The sequence below is a fragment of the Mesoplodon densirostris genome, chromosome 4 (assembly GCF_025265405.1).
Source record: "Mesoplodon densirostris isolate mMesDen1 chromosome 4, mMesDen1 primary haplotype, whole genome shotgun sequence".
NCBI lineage: Eukaryota > Metazoa > Chordata > Mammalia > Artiodactyla > Ziphiidae > Mesoplodon > Mesoplodon densirostris.
In genome coordinates this window covers 182275637-182289585 of record NC_082664.1, presented here as the reverse complement: position 1 = coordinate 182289585, position 13949 = coordinate 182275637, and the positions used below count along the sequence as shown (strand labels likewise).

The window sequence follows — 13949 nt, the reverse complement described above, 5'->3', positions numbered from 1 at the left end:
GTGGTTTTCAAAGCAGACAAAAGCCCCTGTCGTTTCATTTTTAAGGTTGGGGGCAGGGAGAGGCAGGAGTTAGAATGCATAAGTCATTGGGAGGACAAAACACCCATATATTGAGTTTCTAACAGTCACTTTGTTCTTGGCCGAGGACAGCATTCAGATTGTCTCTGATGAGAAGGACACATTCCGCAGGAGAACTTGAACCACATTTCAGCCGCCTTTTGATTAACAAAGCTTATAAATATGAAAACATCCAGCACTGGCTAGTCTCTGGGAAAAATAACAACCCAGAATGCTTTCTTTCCCCCTCTGAATTGTTCATAGTAACTGCCTTTTATGTGTCTTTGATTTTTTTTAATGAAATATAGATAGATATCCTGCATCTTATGTTGAAAAACATGTAGGCATTTATATCAAATTTAGCAGGGTGCCTTTGTCATTTAAGGAAATAGTCCCTTCCAAAAAATAAATATCAGAAGCAATTATTTTTGCTGAGTAATCTTAAGTAAATAAAGGCTTTACATTCCCCAAGAAATCACTTTTCCCACTTCAAAAGCATTTCTTTATTTTTTAAAGATTATCCCCAGGAAGTAATCCATTCCTAAGCAGTCTGAATGGTTTCTTCTTCCTCACTATGTGGTATTTTTAAAAAGTAAAAACAAGAACTAGTTTGCACTCTTGGACATTTACTCTTTGCTAAGCACTAAACCGCGTACTTTGCAGACATCACATTATTTCCATTTAAAAGGTAAAGCAGCTGGGGCAGGTAGGTTACCTGAGACCATACAGCTGGAACTGGCTGAGTCAGGCTTTGAAAAGAGGTCTCCTGGGACCCACAGCCAGAGCTCTTGGCTACAGTCATAAGAAAAGGTTGGTAGCTTTTGAAATGGATTTCAGTTTTGCTCTCAGATATTTAAATAGCTCTAGAAACCACCAGAGCCCTCCCTTTTTAGATTAGTTTTTAACTGAGGGCCTAATGGCCATTCCAGAGGGGAGAAAACATTCAGTGCATTAATTCTTTCAACAAATATCTTTTTTTCCTAACCTCCTTAGTGCTCAAATTGCTAGACGTCATGGTGTCTTAACTGGTCACACGTTTTCTGAATGATTGAATGTAGTCTGCATGGCATGAAAAAGTTTGTGACTGTTGAGTGCTTGAAAAGAGGTAATCGTCTGATATATCTTGAGCTCAATAAAAAATAATAATCACGAATGCTCTGACATTTACAGGAGACAATGAACTTTTTTTTCAGTGGGAATCTACAATTTTTATTAATCCTATTCATACACAAAACTAGAAGGGACTCACAGAAATATCACTTTCAATACATATCTCATAAATGCCTACAATTTGTGCTTTAACTTACAAGAGGGAATAGATGCTAGGGCAAAGGGATTTAGCTAAGGTACCACAAAAAGCTTAGAGCAAACGAGTGGAGAGCTAACTCCTGAAATTAGGAATTAGTCTAATATCCATACCGGAGGTCTGCACACAACTGATCTTCAATAAATGCAAAACTAGCACAAATACAATTTTCTTAGACCTCAGACCAACAAGCACCGAGCTTTTCTGAATGTAAATATAATTTTGAGCGGTAAACAGGTCGAGCAGGAGACAGTGAAATTACATGTGGTCTGTAGGCTTGTAAATGCCTGGAAACTGCCCCCGCCCCAGTCCTTATACTGGGCCTGTCCGTGTGGAACACATACCAATCTGTAGCCCGGCCTCAGCGCGCCCTGGTGCATACCGGTGGTGTCTGTTAATGAATCGTTCTGAGGCTTCTGAGTATTCATCTAGTCGGAAGGCATCCATTCTCTCCCAGGATAGCATCTGACCCCTCTCCTAGCTTTACAGAAGGAAGGGTGAGTTTGGCATTTGGAAACTCAACTCAGACTCCTTCCTCTGGCAAATGATAGTGGGTTTCAGACACTGACTCCACCCGCCCCCGCCCCCAAGATGCTTTTCCATTCTCTGGGCATCCCTGATCTGCACACACATGCTCTCTTCCCCTTAAGCACTTACTGCACTTAAATCCTTTTTCTTTCTTAAAGAGTTAAAGTTAGAGAAAAACTGGTGAGAGAGGAGAGTGCTCGCAGCAGCCCTGAACTTGCCCCTGAGTCCCTAACTCAGAGGAGACACCAGCCAGTGCCAGGCCATTACCTGGCCTTTCAGTCAGAGAACTCAGCCTTCGATAGGGTCTCGGGCAAGGCAGCCAGCTCTGCACGACAGCCCATCCACGGCTATGTCCAGCCGGCAGATCCCAGTCATACCATCATGCTGGCGACCTCGGACACCCCAGAAAGCGCATCCGAGTACAGCTGGGTGGGGTCAGCCACCCAGACTGTCACCAAGCCTCCCCCCTCGAAGGTTCTAGAAGGTGAGAGAAGAGATACCCCGGTTCTCCATATTTGTGAATCAAAAGCAGAGGACGATGTGCTCTTCTCTGAAGCTCTGGAGAAAAGCAGGAAAACACTTTTGGCTTTGGAGGATCGTGGGCCTGGGAGCAGCCAGGAAGACCCCTCTGGAACCGAGGACTTGGGTAAGCCTGCGACTAGCACAGTCACCTCGGAACCTCAGAAGGAGCCTGAAAGCCTGGCCCGCCCACCTCCAGTTCAGCAGCCCACGGAGAGGATGGGCCGAAGCGAAATGGTTGTGTATGTTCAGAGCGAGTCTGTGTCCCAAGGTCACAGGAAGGAGGCGGAGCCCATGAGGAAGCGCAAGGTCCTCACCCGCTCGCTGTCTGACTACACGGGCCCGCCCCAGCTGCAGGCTGCGAAGGCCACGGCCCCGGCTTCCAAGCGCGACCCGGAGCTGCAGACATCCAAGGCTGAGTCGGAAGTGGGCCTGCTGGACACGAAGGTCTCCGTCGCCCAGCTCCGCAGTGCGTTCCTGCAGTCAGCCAGGGCCAGCCAGAGACCCGAGCTGTAGGTGATGTCCACGCATCCCCCCCGATGTGTCACTTGCACGTCCTTGGCAGAGTTAATTCACTTCTCGACTTGTGTGGTGTCCTGCCTTGAGCCTTACTAGCTTAGCTCACAAGTGTGTGCAGGGCAGGCCATCCAGGACATGGCTCCACGACTACCAGTCTGCTTTCGCCTACTAACGGGGAGCTCTAGAGTGTCGGGTCTCGGAATGTTCCATCTCCCGACGTGCATGGCAGAGGCATGCAGTGGGATTTGGTGGTGTTCGTGCCTTGACTCACCAAGATGCATAAACCTGTGCTTTCTTCCCTCTCTCTGTCTCCCCATTTCCCTTCTGTCTACCTTCTCCCCGCGACTCTAAAAGCCATTCACGGGTCGAGGGGTCAAGCGAAGGCGCTGGCTTGCCTACCAGCGTGGAACGGGAGAGAGGGTCCCGGAAACCAAGACGCTATTTTTCTCCTGGTGAAAGTAGAAAGACTTCTGAGAGATTTAGAACTCAACCCATAACCTCAGCAGAACGAAAGGAATCAGATAGGTAGGCACGTGTCTGTCAAAGTTCCCTGGTCTAGGAACTTAGAAGAAATCTTATGGGAATTTCTACCCCAGGGATGGTCCTGATACTGTCCCAATGGGACGTGATGGCTCCATAATTCTCCCATCTAAGCTATACGGGATATTTATTTGGCTCGTGTAAATGTATCTTTAAAGAATGTTGACCATGACAACAGTATCACCACGTAGTTTTCAGTTCAAATGGTAAGAAGTGAGAAACGTTATTCATTTAAGGGTTTTAAGTTTTTATGCCCTTGTTAAGTTAGAATCCAAATGGACCGTCCACCAGTTGTTACGGTGAAAATAACTAAGGGATTTTATATTCAGTTTATAAACGTTTACCTGCGTGTTGTCTGTGAGTTTTTAATCTTATCGTATGCTAATGCAGAGAAATGAAAGGGTTTGTCCAAAGGGTGATGATCAGTTGTCTTTAATGAGTCGTACCTGGTCCTGGTTTGTCTCCACAAGGTGAAACACCTAGCCGGGCTGTGTGCACACGTACCCCACAGTGTCCATAATAGCTGGCCACGCGTGTCCACAGCTAGAATTGCTACCAGGAGGATATTCTTAAAGAGATTTTAATTGCATTTTTATTTTCACTTTTAATTTGATCCTTGGATCTTCCACTCCCACCAGCTAATTGTTAAGTTATTATTTTTTTGCTAATGTCTTTCCTAGGTCAACTTCAAATTCAGAAATGCCAGCTGCTGAGGGCAAGTATCTGTCTTTTTCTTCTTTATCATCTCACCCAGATTAGATTTAGATAATAAGACTTTTGCTTCTGGAAAGAATGAGATGATGGAACATACTGCGTTCTTTCTGGCGGGTTTTCTTCCTGTGAATATAATGAAGCCTAGTTGAGATTTTCACACGAACTTTCCCTTAGTTCCGAGAGAGAGAGAGCTGTGACGTGAACCATATTAAAACAACAGATTTGAATCAAAGAAGTAGATTTTTCTTGTTGCTTTCTTGTTACTATTTAACAATAAAGAAGAGAAGATCCTTCCATAAAATCTCTTCTTAATTCCATAATACCTATACTTAAGTCAAATATTATAGTAGAAAATTATGGCCCAGACAGGAGCTCCGTTTGGTTAACTGCAGTGGGAACTAGTACCTTTTCAGAAGCAGAAGGATAGCCTCCCCTGCCAAGGGGAAAAGGAAAATATTGCCTATTGTCATCTTTAGTCTATCTAAGAATTCTTACATTCAGAGGATTTCCAGGTCAGCCCTGGGAAACTTTTCACAGGCTTTCCCTACGTCTTCTAACGACATCCAGTTTTCACCTGTGACCTTTTACAGATGAAGAGAAGGTCGATGAGCGAGCCAGGCTGAGCGTTGCTGCGAAGAGGCTGCTCTTCAGGGTAAGATGTGCTGAAGGGCTTTCGGAGAAGCCGTCGCCTCTGTGGGCGGCCCCGTGGCCAGCCTGCTGCCTGCGCCGGCCCTGGGCCCACCTGCGCTTCGCTCCTCCGGTGTGGCTGCTGTGTGCGCTGCTGGCGCCAATGTTGCCCCTCGGGGTGCCCCTCCTCTAGGTCCTGCAGGGAACAGAGTTGTGACATTCTGCTGCCCCGACTCCCTTTCCCCCAGCTTATCAGGATCCACACTGTGTCCAATCTTAGGAAATGGAAAAGTCATTTGACGAGAAGAGCGTTCCGAAGCGCCGCTCCAGGAATGCAGCCGTAGAGCAGAGGCTGCGGCGTCTGCAGGACCGATCCCACACGCAGCCCGTCACCACCGAGGAGGTGGTCATTGCAGCCACGTAAGTGCCCCCGGGGCCTCTGGGCCTTGGCTGTGAGGTCTTCTTTTTAAAGAAAGATTTAAAGACTTTTAAAATGAGGAGGTCGGAAGACGATTCAGTTAGAAGCCACGGAGAAGTAGGTGTTTAGGGATTTTCCTTGCTCTGGTGTCTCTGAACTTTGTAAAGGGATGTGTTACCTATTGTATCTCCTAGAAGAACAGGAAGAGGAATTTTGTTTAATTTTTTTTTTTGCCTGTGCATTTTTTTTAATCTCTTTGCAATGGAAAAGGTAAAACAGAAGAGTAGACGGGGTAATATCATGAGGCTCCATGTCCTCATCCCTCAGTCTCTACAGCCAACAACCCCCGGCCCCCCTTGCTCTACCTATATCCTCACCCACATCCCACTTCCTGCTGCAGTATTTTCAGGCAAACCCCAGGTATCATTTCAGCCATAAATATTTTAGTCCGTATCTCAAAAAGATAAGGGTTCTCTTGATTTGTTTTTAAATAATCACAAATTTTTAAAGATTAATTGGAAGTTTGATAACTTTCCAAACCATGGGAGGTAGGTTTTGAGCATTGTCCCAATGTGTTCAGAATGAATCTCCCAAAGTAATTCATCCAGGGATTACTGCTTCCCTTAAAGTGAAAACTTTTACTAGTTTTTTAAAAAATTGTTTTCCCCCCAGACACACACATATACACACCCTTCCTGAAAAAATGAAGTTCGTCTCACTGAGGGCATCTACAGCCCCAACTGTGAACCTGCTGTTGACTCAGCTGCCCTAAGTTCCTTCACTTCTCTGTGTATTTGTGGACAAGTACATCTTGTATTCATTGGGAACTCTTAGCAAATCAGTTTTTTGTTTTTGTTTTTAATATTTGAGTGGCTATTGTAAAATAAGAAGCAACTACTCCTGGGAGCAAAACAGTAAATATAAGCAAAAATTATCCTCTTATCCGACTTGCTGAATGTACTTTGATGTGCTTATAGATTATATGAGGACCCTGACTCTTTTTAAAAATAGCTTAGAACAACATTGTAAAACACGGACATAACCTGCTGCTTTGCTGGTGGTTGGTTAATACTAGCTTTCTTTAAAGTTTTTTTTTTAAACCGGGACACTTATTCTAAATATTCTAAATCCTTTCCAAGCTCTGAAAACCTATTCTTATTCCACTGACTTTGGTCACCTCTGTCTCTTATTTCCTGAGTTTGTCATTGCTTTTCAAGTTCTTTTGTGATTTTCCCTAAGAAATGAGCAAAGGATTTTGTTCCAGTATTTTTGAGTTAATGTTTCTGAACTGACAACTACACCTTCCTTAATGCTTCTTTTCTTCTCTCTCCCTATGAATGCTCCATCTTTGGCAAAATTGCTTTTAAAGCGAACCTACCCCTGCTTCGTGCTCTGTGGCCACCCACCCTGTAATGACAAGACATCCTAGTCCCACTGTAGCTAAGAGCCCCGGGCAGCCTGCCAGGTACTGGACAGAAGTAGCTGCATGTCGCACTGAGGGCAGAGGTGCATCTTCAGATCTTCAATGCCTGTCATTTGTTTGACAAACAAGGAGTTGTCCCAGGGAACGTGGGGCATTTTGCTTTGTCACACTGGGCACTTCACGTCGGCCTGCATATGACGGCATTTCATCCACGGGCTTTCATTATGTCTTGGAACTCAGATCCCACTAACCCACTTATCCGTTTGTTTTGTTTGTTTTTCATAATCCTGGTCATCCCTAAAAAATTTCATTCTTCATCTAAGACCCTAGCACTTAATAAAGACTAACAGAAAAATAGGACGTTAACCTGAATGTTGAAAGTCTGATAATACCTAGTTTTTTTTAAACACTTCTAGACATAAATACATGTTTAAAAACAATCCTGTTTCTAATAGATAGACAATGCCGTTCTATTTGGGGATTGGGACAATAACAGTTTATAGTGTCTGAACTTAGATGTTTTACTGTTTTACTGTTATGTTTTAAATTGTGGTGTTTTAAAATGATGTCCTTAAGGCATGTAAATATCCCCTCTATTTTACTATTATGGGCCAAATGCAAAGGCTAAAGCTAAAATTAAAAAGAGTAAAATGACAGTGCAGAGATAAAGCTGGCATCGTCCGGAAGCGGCTCTCTCTGGGGAAGCGGGTCACCATCCTTCCCAGTTCTTCACTGGACCTCAGGAAAGATGCCAGGACTCAGGTCCCCTTACTCCCATCCTCACTGTGCCCTGGAAAACTGACACTGTTCTCTTGTCTGGGACAACTTGTAAGGCACTGGTTAATCAGAGTCAAGGCAGAATATATTTTTCACTGGATTTAGAATTAGATTTGCCAGTGGCAGAAGGTACATTGTCTTAGACCTTCAAAGATGAACTGACCCGGTAACTAGAAGCCTTTTCCTCTACCTGGGATGTTGGAAGCATTTATCAGCCCTGACATTTCCTTCAGTTTTCAAGTTACCTGGAATTTCAGATTTAACTACCTTTCAGGAAACAGGTAGAAACCTATGAGAGAAAATACTAGACTAAAAAGAGGGAGAGAATCTTTACAATTAAGCTATTTGTGTTTAGCAAGTAAAAATCAAAACCCTGTGTTGTAGATAGCGCTGTTGATAGAATGACTGTGTTATTTCCTAATTATTTAAAATGTAAAGACCACCTGCTGAACCACACCTTTAGATAATGTCTAAATATGCCCTAGGTAATGTCTGTGGACTCCCTTTAGCCTTATTTATTGTTGATACTAACAGTACAGCTCATCTCTCCAAGATAAGGTATATACCAAGGCGACTTTGATTCCTTAAATAGGGAATTCAATTTTTAGAAATAATCCAGAGCTGAAAATCTGCTCTGTGTGATATTGACCATGCAAGGGTCCCCAGCCTATGCTGTTGTCTTGTTAATAGCTAACCAGCTGCCCACAACTTTAAATCTAGGTGGGGAAAAATAAGCCCTTTTCCCAATTGAAGTGACACTTGGAAGAAAGTTAACAGACAAACTTAGCAGTGGGCTTCTGTCTGTCTCCCTGTGTGTGGTTGACTTTTTCCCCCTTGCAGATTGCAGGCATCTGCTCACCAGAAGGCGTTAGCCAGAGACCAGGCAAATGAGGGCAAAGATTCTGCTGAGCAAGGAGAGCCTGACCTCTCCACCCTGAGCTTAGCGGAGAAGTTGGCCTTGTTTAACAAACTGTCCCAGCCGGTCTCAAAAGCGATTTCAACGCGGAACAGGTTAGACGTGAGACACAGGAGGATGAATGCTCGCTATCAAACCCAGCCGGTCACGCTTGGAGAGGTGGAACAGGTGGGTGGCCTGTGATCCAGCTCCAGTTTGCATATATGTCCTTAAAAGATGGGAACACGGTGTCCCTCTGAGGTTAGCGATATAGTCAGGGCATCTACCTGTAAACCGTGTTACCTGTCGTTACTTGGCAATAACTTCGTTCTTAAGGATATAACCATGCCGAGGATGGAGCTCTTCTCTTGTTCGCGTCATGGCTGAAGTCATCTGGAGCTGGGTCCCTTTCGGGGAGAAAAATAGGGCGCATGACCTGCTTTTCCCCCAGATGATTTGATTAACGAGATGCATTTATACAACTACGTCTAGGATTGGTTTCTCACCCAGAGAAGCAGGAAAACTGCCCCAAGTGTAGTGTCTCCATGCATGTCAATCCATCCAGCAGTATTTACACAGGCGGTGTTTTTATTTTTACTTTTTAATATTTATTTATGTACTTGGCTGCACCAGGTCTGAGCTGCGGCACGCAGGATCTTTAGCTGCAGATCTAGTTCCCTGACCAGGGATCAGACCCGGGCCCCCTGCATTGGGAGTGCGGAGTCCTAACCACTGGACCTCCAGGGAAGTCCCTAGGTGGTGTTTTTACATCAGCTTTTTCCTTTTGAACTGTGTCCTCCCAGGTGCAAAGTGGCAAGCTCATCCCTTTCTGCCCCACGGTTAACACATCTGTGTCCACCCCGGCATCTACCGTCACCCCCATGTACGCAGGGAATCTTCGGACAAAGCCACCGCTGGATGACAGCTCCAGTGCCTCTGAGCAGAAGTTCCCTTCTTTGCTAGAAAGTTCAGACGCTCCAGTCCGAAGCATCCTGAAACCCCAAGGCTGGCAGTCTTCGGTAGAGGCTGGCGGGAGCAAAGGAATGTCGAGGGAATTTGAAGAGACAGAAAGCAAGGGAGTCTTGACAGGTGGAGATGGTGGTGTTACAAAGTACGGCTCCTTCGAGGAAGCTGAGCCATCCTGCCCCACGCTTAGCAGAGTCCGGGAAGGAGATGGCCATAAGGAACCCATCTATGCTGCTCCGAGAAAAGGAAGCCTGGAGCTCGCCCATCCTCCCGTGGCTCAGTTCGGTGATGAACCGAAGGAATTTTCCACTGCACAAAGCACCGCACAGGGGAGCCCGGACTGGAAGGACAGGCAGCTCTTTGAAGAGAAGGTGGACGTGGAGAACGTCACAAAGAGGAAGTTTTCGCTGAAAGGTAACTTACTGCTCCTTTCCTTTCTGCTTGGTGGGTCGCATGTGTTTGGGATTGTTTTTAACTGAATTATGAAGGCAGTTGACAACTAAGTGTTAAGTGTTGATGGAAAGTCTACTGTCAATCATACCCTCCCCAGACTTTTCTTCCTCTTGAACCTGACTTGTTCGGTGGACTCATCAATGTTTCTGCCATAAAAATACCTGAAGTGCTTTCACACATCTTGATAAGGGTTTTTGATGACTTTTGTCACCACACGACAGCCTTGTGAACCCCTAGCTCTTTTGGCTCCTTTTAGAAATTGATGACCCCAAAGGTCCCGGGCTGGGTGAGCATAGGGAATAGGGCTGGAACCCAGTCTCTGGGTTTCAGGTTCTCTTCCTAGATCCTTTTTGTGCAGACTAGCAAGCCATGCTGCAGGGGACTGTAATTGTCTTTCTGCATTTCCATAAAATGATAGTGTGTCAGTTATAATAGTGGCTTTGGTTTGGGAGTATGACCCATGTGAAATGTCAAAGTATTGTTTTGGAGGCGTAGAAACATTCTGCAGTGTGTAGTCCAAACCAACTTCCTGTGTCTCGCACGTAGGAAGACCAATTGTCACAAAAGAAGTCGCTGGGTGGAGTCATTCACTGGGAAGTGTGGTTTCCTCAGGGACTAGAGCGCGCCCCAGATTTGCATAAATCCAAGTGGATTGGGTAGCCTGCCATGTGCCCATGGATTGAACTCCAAGTGCGGGTCATCCGGGGTCGGGGTCAGGGTGAAGGGCTCAAAGAATGCTTGCGCAGGGGAGTAAGTGCTGACAGGGCTTCGTTGCTTCCCAGTGGCAGAGTTCGGGGATCCCGCTGCTGAGCAGGCAGGCGCAGCTGCTGGGAGACCGGTCGCTCAGACTGTAACCCCCGTGTCCTGGAAGCAGCAAGATCCCTCTGATCAGCCGCAGGAGAAGCACTATCGGAGTCCGTGTGCAATGTTTGCTGCTGAAGAGATCAAAGCACCAGCGGCGGAGGGCATCCTCGACTCTCCCAGCAAAACCATGTCCATTAAAGAAAGGTAACGAGATTTAATGATTGAGAAGGAACTTTCCTGGTGGGAGGGCGTCGTACAACTTGCTTTTAGAAAAAGATCTGAGGAATGGGCAAAGAGAGAAACTCATGAATCCAGCTACCAGAGGGACTGTGCTCTCAGGGCATTTGAGAGGAAACCGCGTTTATCCCCGTGCCTGGTTTCCTGACGCTGGGAGATGCTGCTTCAAGACTCAGACGAGGAGACAAACAGAAGCAGACTTCTGCCTGCTTCTTTTGTGGTGCTTCTGTTTTCTTGTTTTATACTCAGTTCTCTGACCAGCCAGTGACAGGGGCAGAGATCTTGGCTCTTTCCCTTTCAGATACACGTGGCTTGAAACTGAATGTGTCCACTGCTTGTGACTGTTTGTCAGTGTAAATTATATGTGGAGTGAACGGATAAAAATTAACATTTAGGACATAAATCCTGGGAATTAGAATCTAAGTTTTGTTTGCTTCACAGAAAGTAAAATGGGTGACTCTTCTGCACTGCATTTAGACATTTCCTCTCAGGTACTAGCTATGAAAGACTACATTTGAGCATTAAGTAACACTGAAAGCTCATTTCATTCAAAGGGTCATGGAGGGTTCAGAGGAGATAAAGAGGACAGATACGAAGAATCGGAGTGAAATATCTGGGGTTGTATGTTCTGTGTCAGCCTTCAGCAGAGGATGTGAGTGACAGGAGGACTGGGTCCGGAATGTTCTCGTGAATTTCCCAATTTGATTGGCAGAAGTATGGTTCCGCCCACCCGGATCACTCCTTAGCACCTCCACTGTTGAGGAGTTTTCTTGCTCTGAGCGGCACTGGCCACTCTGATTTTTTTCTAAGTACATTTCCAACTACTTAAGACGATGTATCAAACCACAGTGAAAACTCTTCCTTCGGTTTTTCAAGTCAAACTTTTGAATAATATTCATAAAATATTAAATAGATTAACAAATTAATGAGACTGTTAAAGCTTATTTTCTTTAGCCTTTAATTATCTAAAATTCAAAATACAGAATACCTACAAGACTGAGGAGGCATGGGTGTTGGGGCCAAAGGGGTGAGCTAAATAAAAGGAGTGATGCTTGAATCAGGGAAGCAGTTTGACCTGTTCTGGCATGAAGTCCTCTCCACAGAAACTGGCTCAAAGAGGGTTTGATCCCAGATACCTAACTTTTTTTTTTAATTGAAGTATAGTTGATTTACAATATTGTGTTAGTTTTAGGTGTACAGCAAAGTGATTCAGTTACTTGTATATTTTTTTCAGATTCTTTTCCATTATAGGTTATTATAAGATATAGAATATAGTTCCCTGTGCGATACAGTAGGGTTTGTTTATCTTATATATAGTAGTGTATATATGTTAATCCCATACTTCTAATTTATCCCTCCCCCCCCTTTTCCCCTTTGATAACCATAAGTTTGTTTTCTATGAGTCTGTTTCTGTTTTGTAAATGAGCTCATTTGTATTATTTTTTAGGTTCCACATATAAGTGATATCATATAATATTTGTCTTTCTCTGCCTGACCTACTTCACTTACTATGATAATGTCTAGCTGCAACCATGTTGCTGCAAATGGCATTATTTCATTCTTTTTCATGGCCAAGTAATATTCCACTGCATATATGTACCACATCTTCTTTATCCATTCATCTGGCGATGGACATTTAGGTTGTTTCCATGTCTTGGCTATTGTGAATACTGCTGCTGTGAACATAGGGGTGCGTGTATCTTTTCGAATTATAGTTTTCTCTGGATATATGCCCAGGAGTGGGATTGCAGGATCATATGGTAGCTCTATTTTTAGTTTTTTGAGGAACCTCCATGTTGTTCTCCATAGTGGCTGCAGCAATTTACATTCCCACCAACAGTGTAGGATGGTTCCCTTTTCTCCACACCCTCCAGAGACCCAACTATTGATAACTGGTTAGGTGAGAAGGACGAGGTACCATTTAAGGGAAATAATGATAAGTATCACTTATACACAAGGTCTGATGTTTTACCCATCAGAAAACATTCTTGGGGTAAAATTCCAGTAGAAAATAATAATATACCCCTTCTCTCAAAGGCTTTTAAAGAGATTCCCCATCTTGGGGTATATTCTGTCTGTTAGACAAAAAAACTTCATCAAATGTCGTATCTGCTATGCAGTCATTCTTGGTTCACTTGCCTGTTTTTAGTGAATTTTAGTTTCTCTCTTTCCAAAAACAGTTTTAATCCTACTGTAAAATTGTAATTTTTAAAAAACACGAGGTGCTGTAAAGGTGCAACTCCCTAACCCGGGCTTTGTAGATGTCTGAGGAGATGGAGGATGGCTGTAAGGTTGCTGTGAGCTGCCTGAAGGGTGTTCAAAGTCGACTGTGTACACACGGACCTCCTGGCTGGTGGGAGATAGCGCTTCTCACAGATCCAATGGGCTCCTGTTCCCAGTCTGTCCAGAAGCATGATCATGAGAATGCTTCTTAAATTTTCAGCTATTCAGTTTAATAGTCAAACTGTACATTTAAAAGAGGAGGAGGGACACTTTACTTAGCATTTATGTTTGTAAAAAATTATGCCAAAACAAAATATATTGCCAGAGATCTTACACCCCCCCCTTATGTTGATGGTACTTTTATTTGTACTTTGCTAAAGCTATATATCTTTACGGTCCATATGCGATAGCTTTTCCCCAAGGGCGGGGGTCTCTATTACTCCCTTCTGTTAAAATAAAATAATGAAGCTTGACCATTAAAAATAAGTATGCTCTTATATTCCTTTGGGCTTTCCTTTTTTGAGATGACATATAAAACAGAACTTTTAAACCTTATTCTAATTCCTCTGACCGCCTCATTTCGCGGAAGGAGAGGTTGAATTCCAGTGGCCTCTGGGGCCACATGGCCAATAGGACCACCCCCAGGGGCTGGTCATCAACTCTTCCTCTCAGTACACGTGACAAGGCTGCCGTGTGTTCACGTCAGCATTTCAGCAGCTAACGTGTGTTCTCACAGAGGGACATCGGTTAGAGGGCAGAAATTCTAACGGGACAGCAGTGCTTGGAGTACACCCTCCTCCTGTACTGACTTTCTCAGCTCACGTGTTCTTGGCATCACTAGTTTCAAATTTCACTGTCATGTTTCAGACTCTTCAGAAGTAGAGACCGGACTTTGACAAGTTCTTTCATCATTTCTTCTAGGCAGCTGCAGCCTGAGGATGTG

The 13949-nt window shown here is 44.5% G+C and overlaps 1 protein-coding gene across 10 annotated transcripts in view; it reads left to right on the top strand.

The window, feature by feature from the left end:
• Nucleotides 1–13949, top strand: part of SVIL (supervillin) — a 243371-nt gene that overhangs the window by 174310 nt on the left and 55112 nt on the right. For 4 of the 10 annotated variants that reach the window (XM_060097833.1, XM_060097832.1, XM_060097830.1 and 1 more), the window contains 8 exons: nt 2050–2922; nt 3284–3454; nt 4150–4184; nt 4774–4835; nt 5091–5230; nt 8269–8512; nt 9127–9703; nt 10525–10750. In XM_060097833.1, coding sequence (XP_059953816.1) covers nt 2050–2922; nt 3284–3454; nt 4150–4184; nt 4774–4835; nt 5091–5230; nt 8269–8512; nt 9127–9703; nt 10525–10750 — 2328 coding nt within the window. The remainder of the gene's footprint in view (nt 1–2049; nt 2923–3283; nt 3455–4149; nt 4185–4773; nt 4836–5090; nt 5231–8268; nt 8513–9126; nt 9704–10524; nt 10751–13949) is intronic. The other 6 variants (XM_060097838.1, XM_060097837.1, XM_060097836.1 and 3 more) reach the window with 3 other exon arrangements.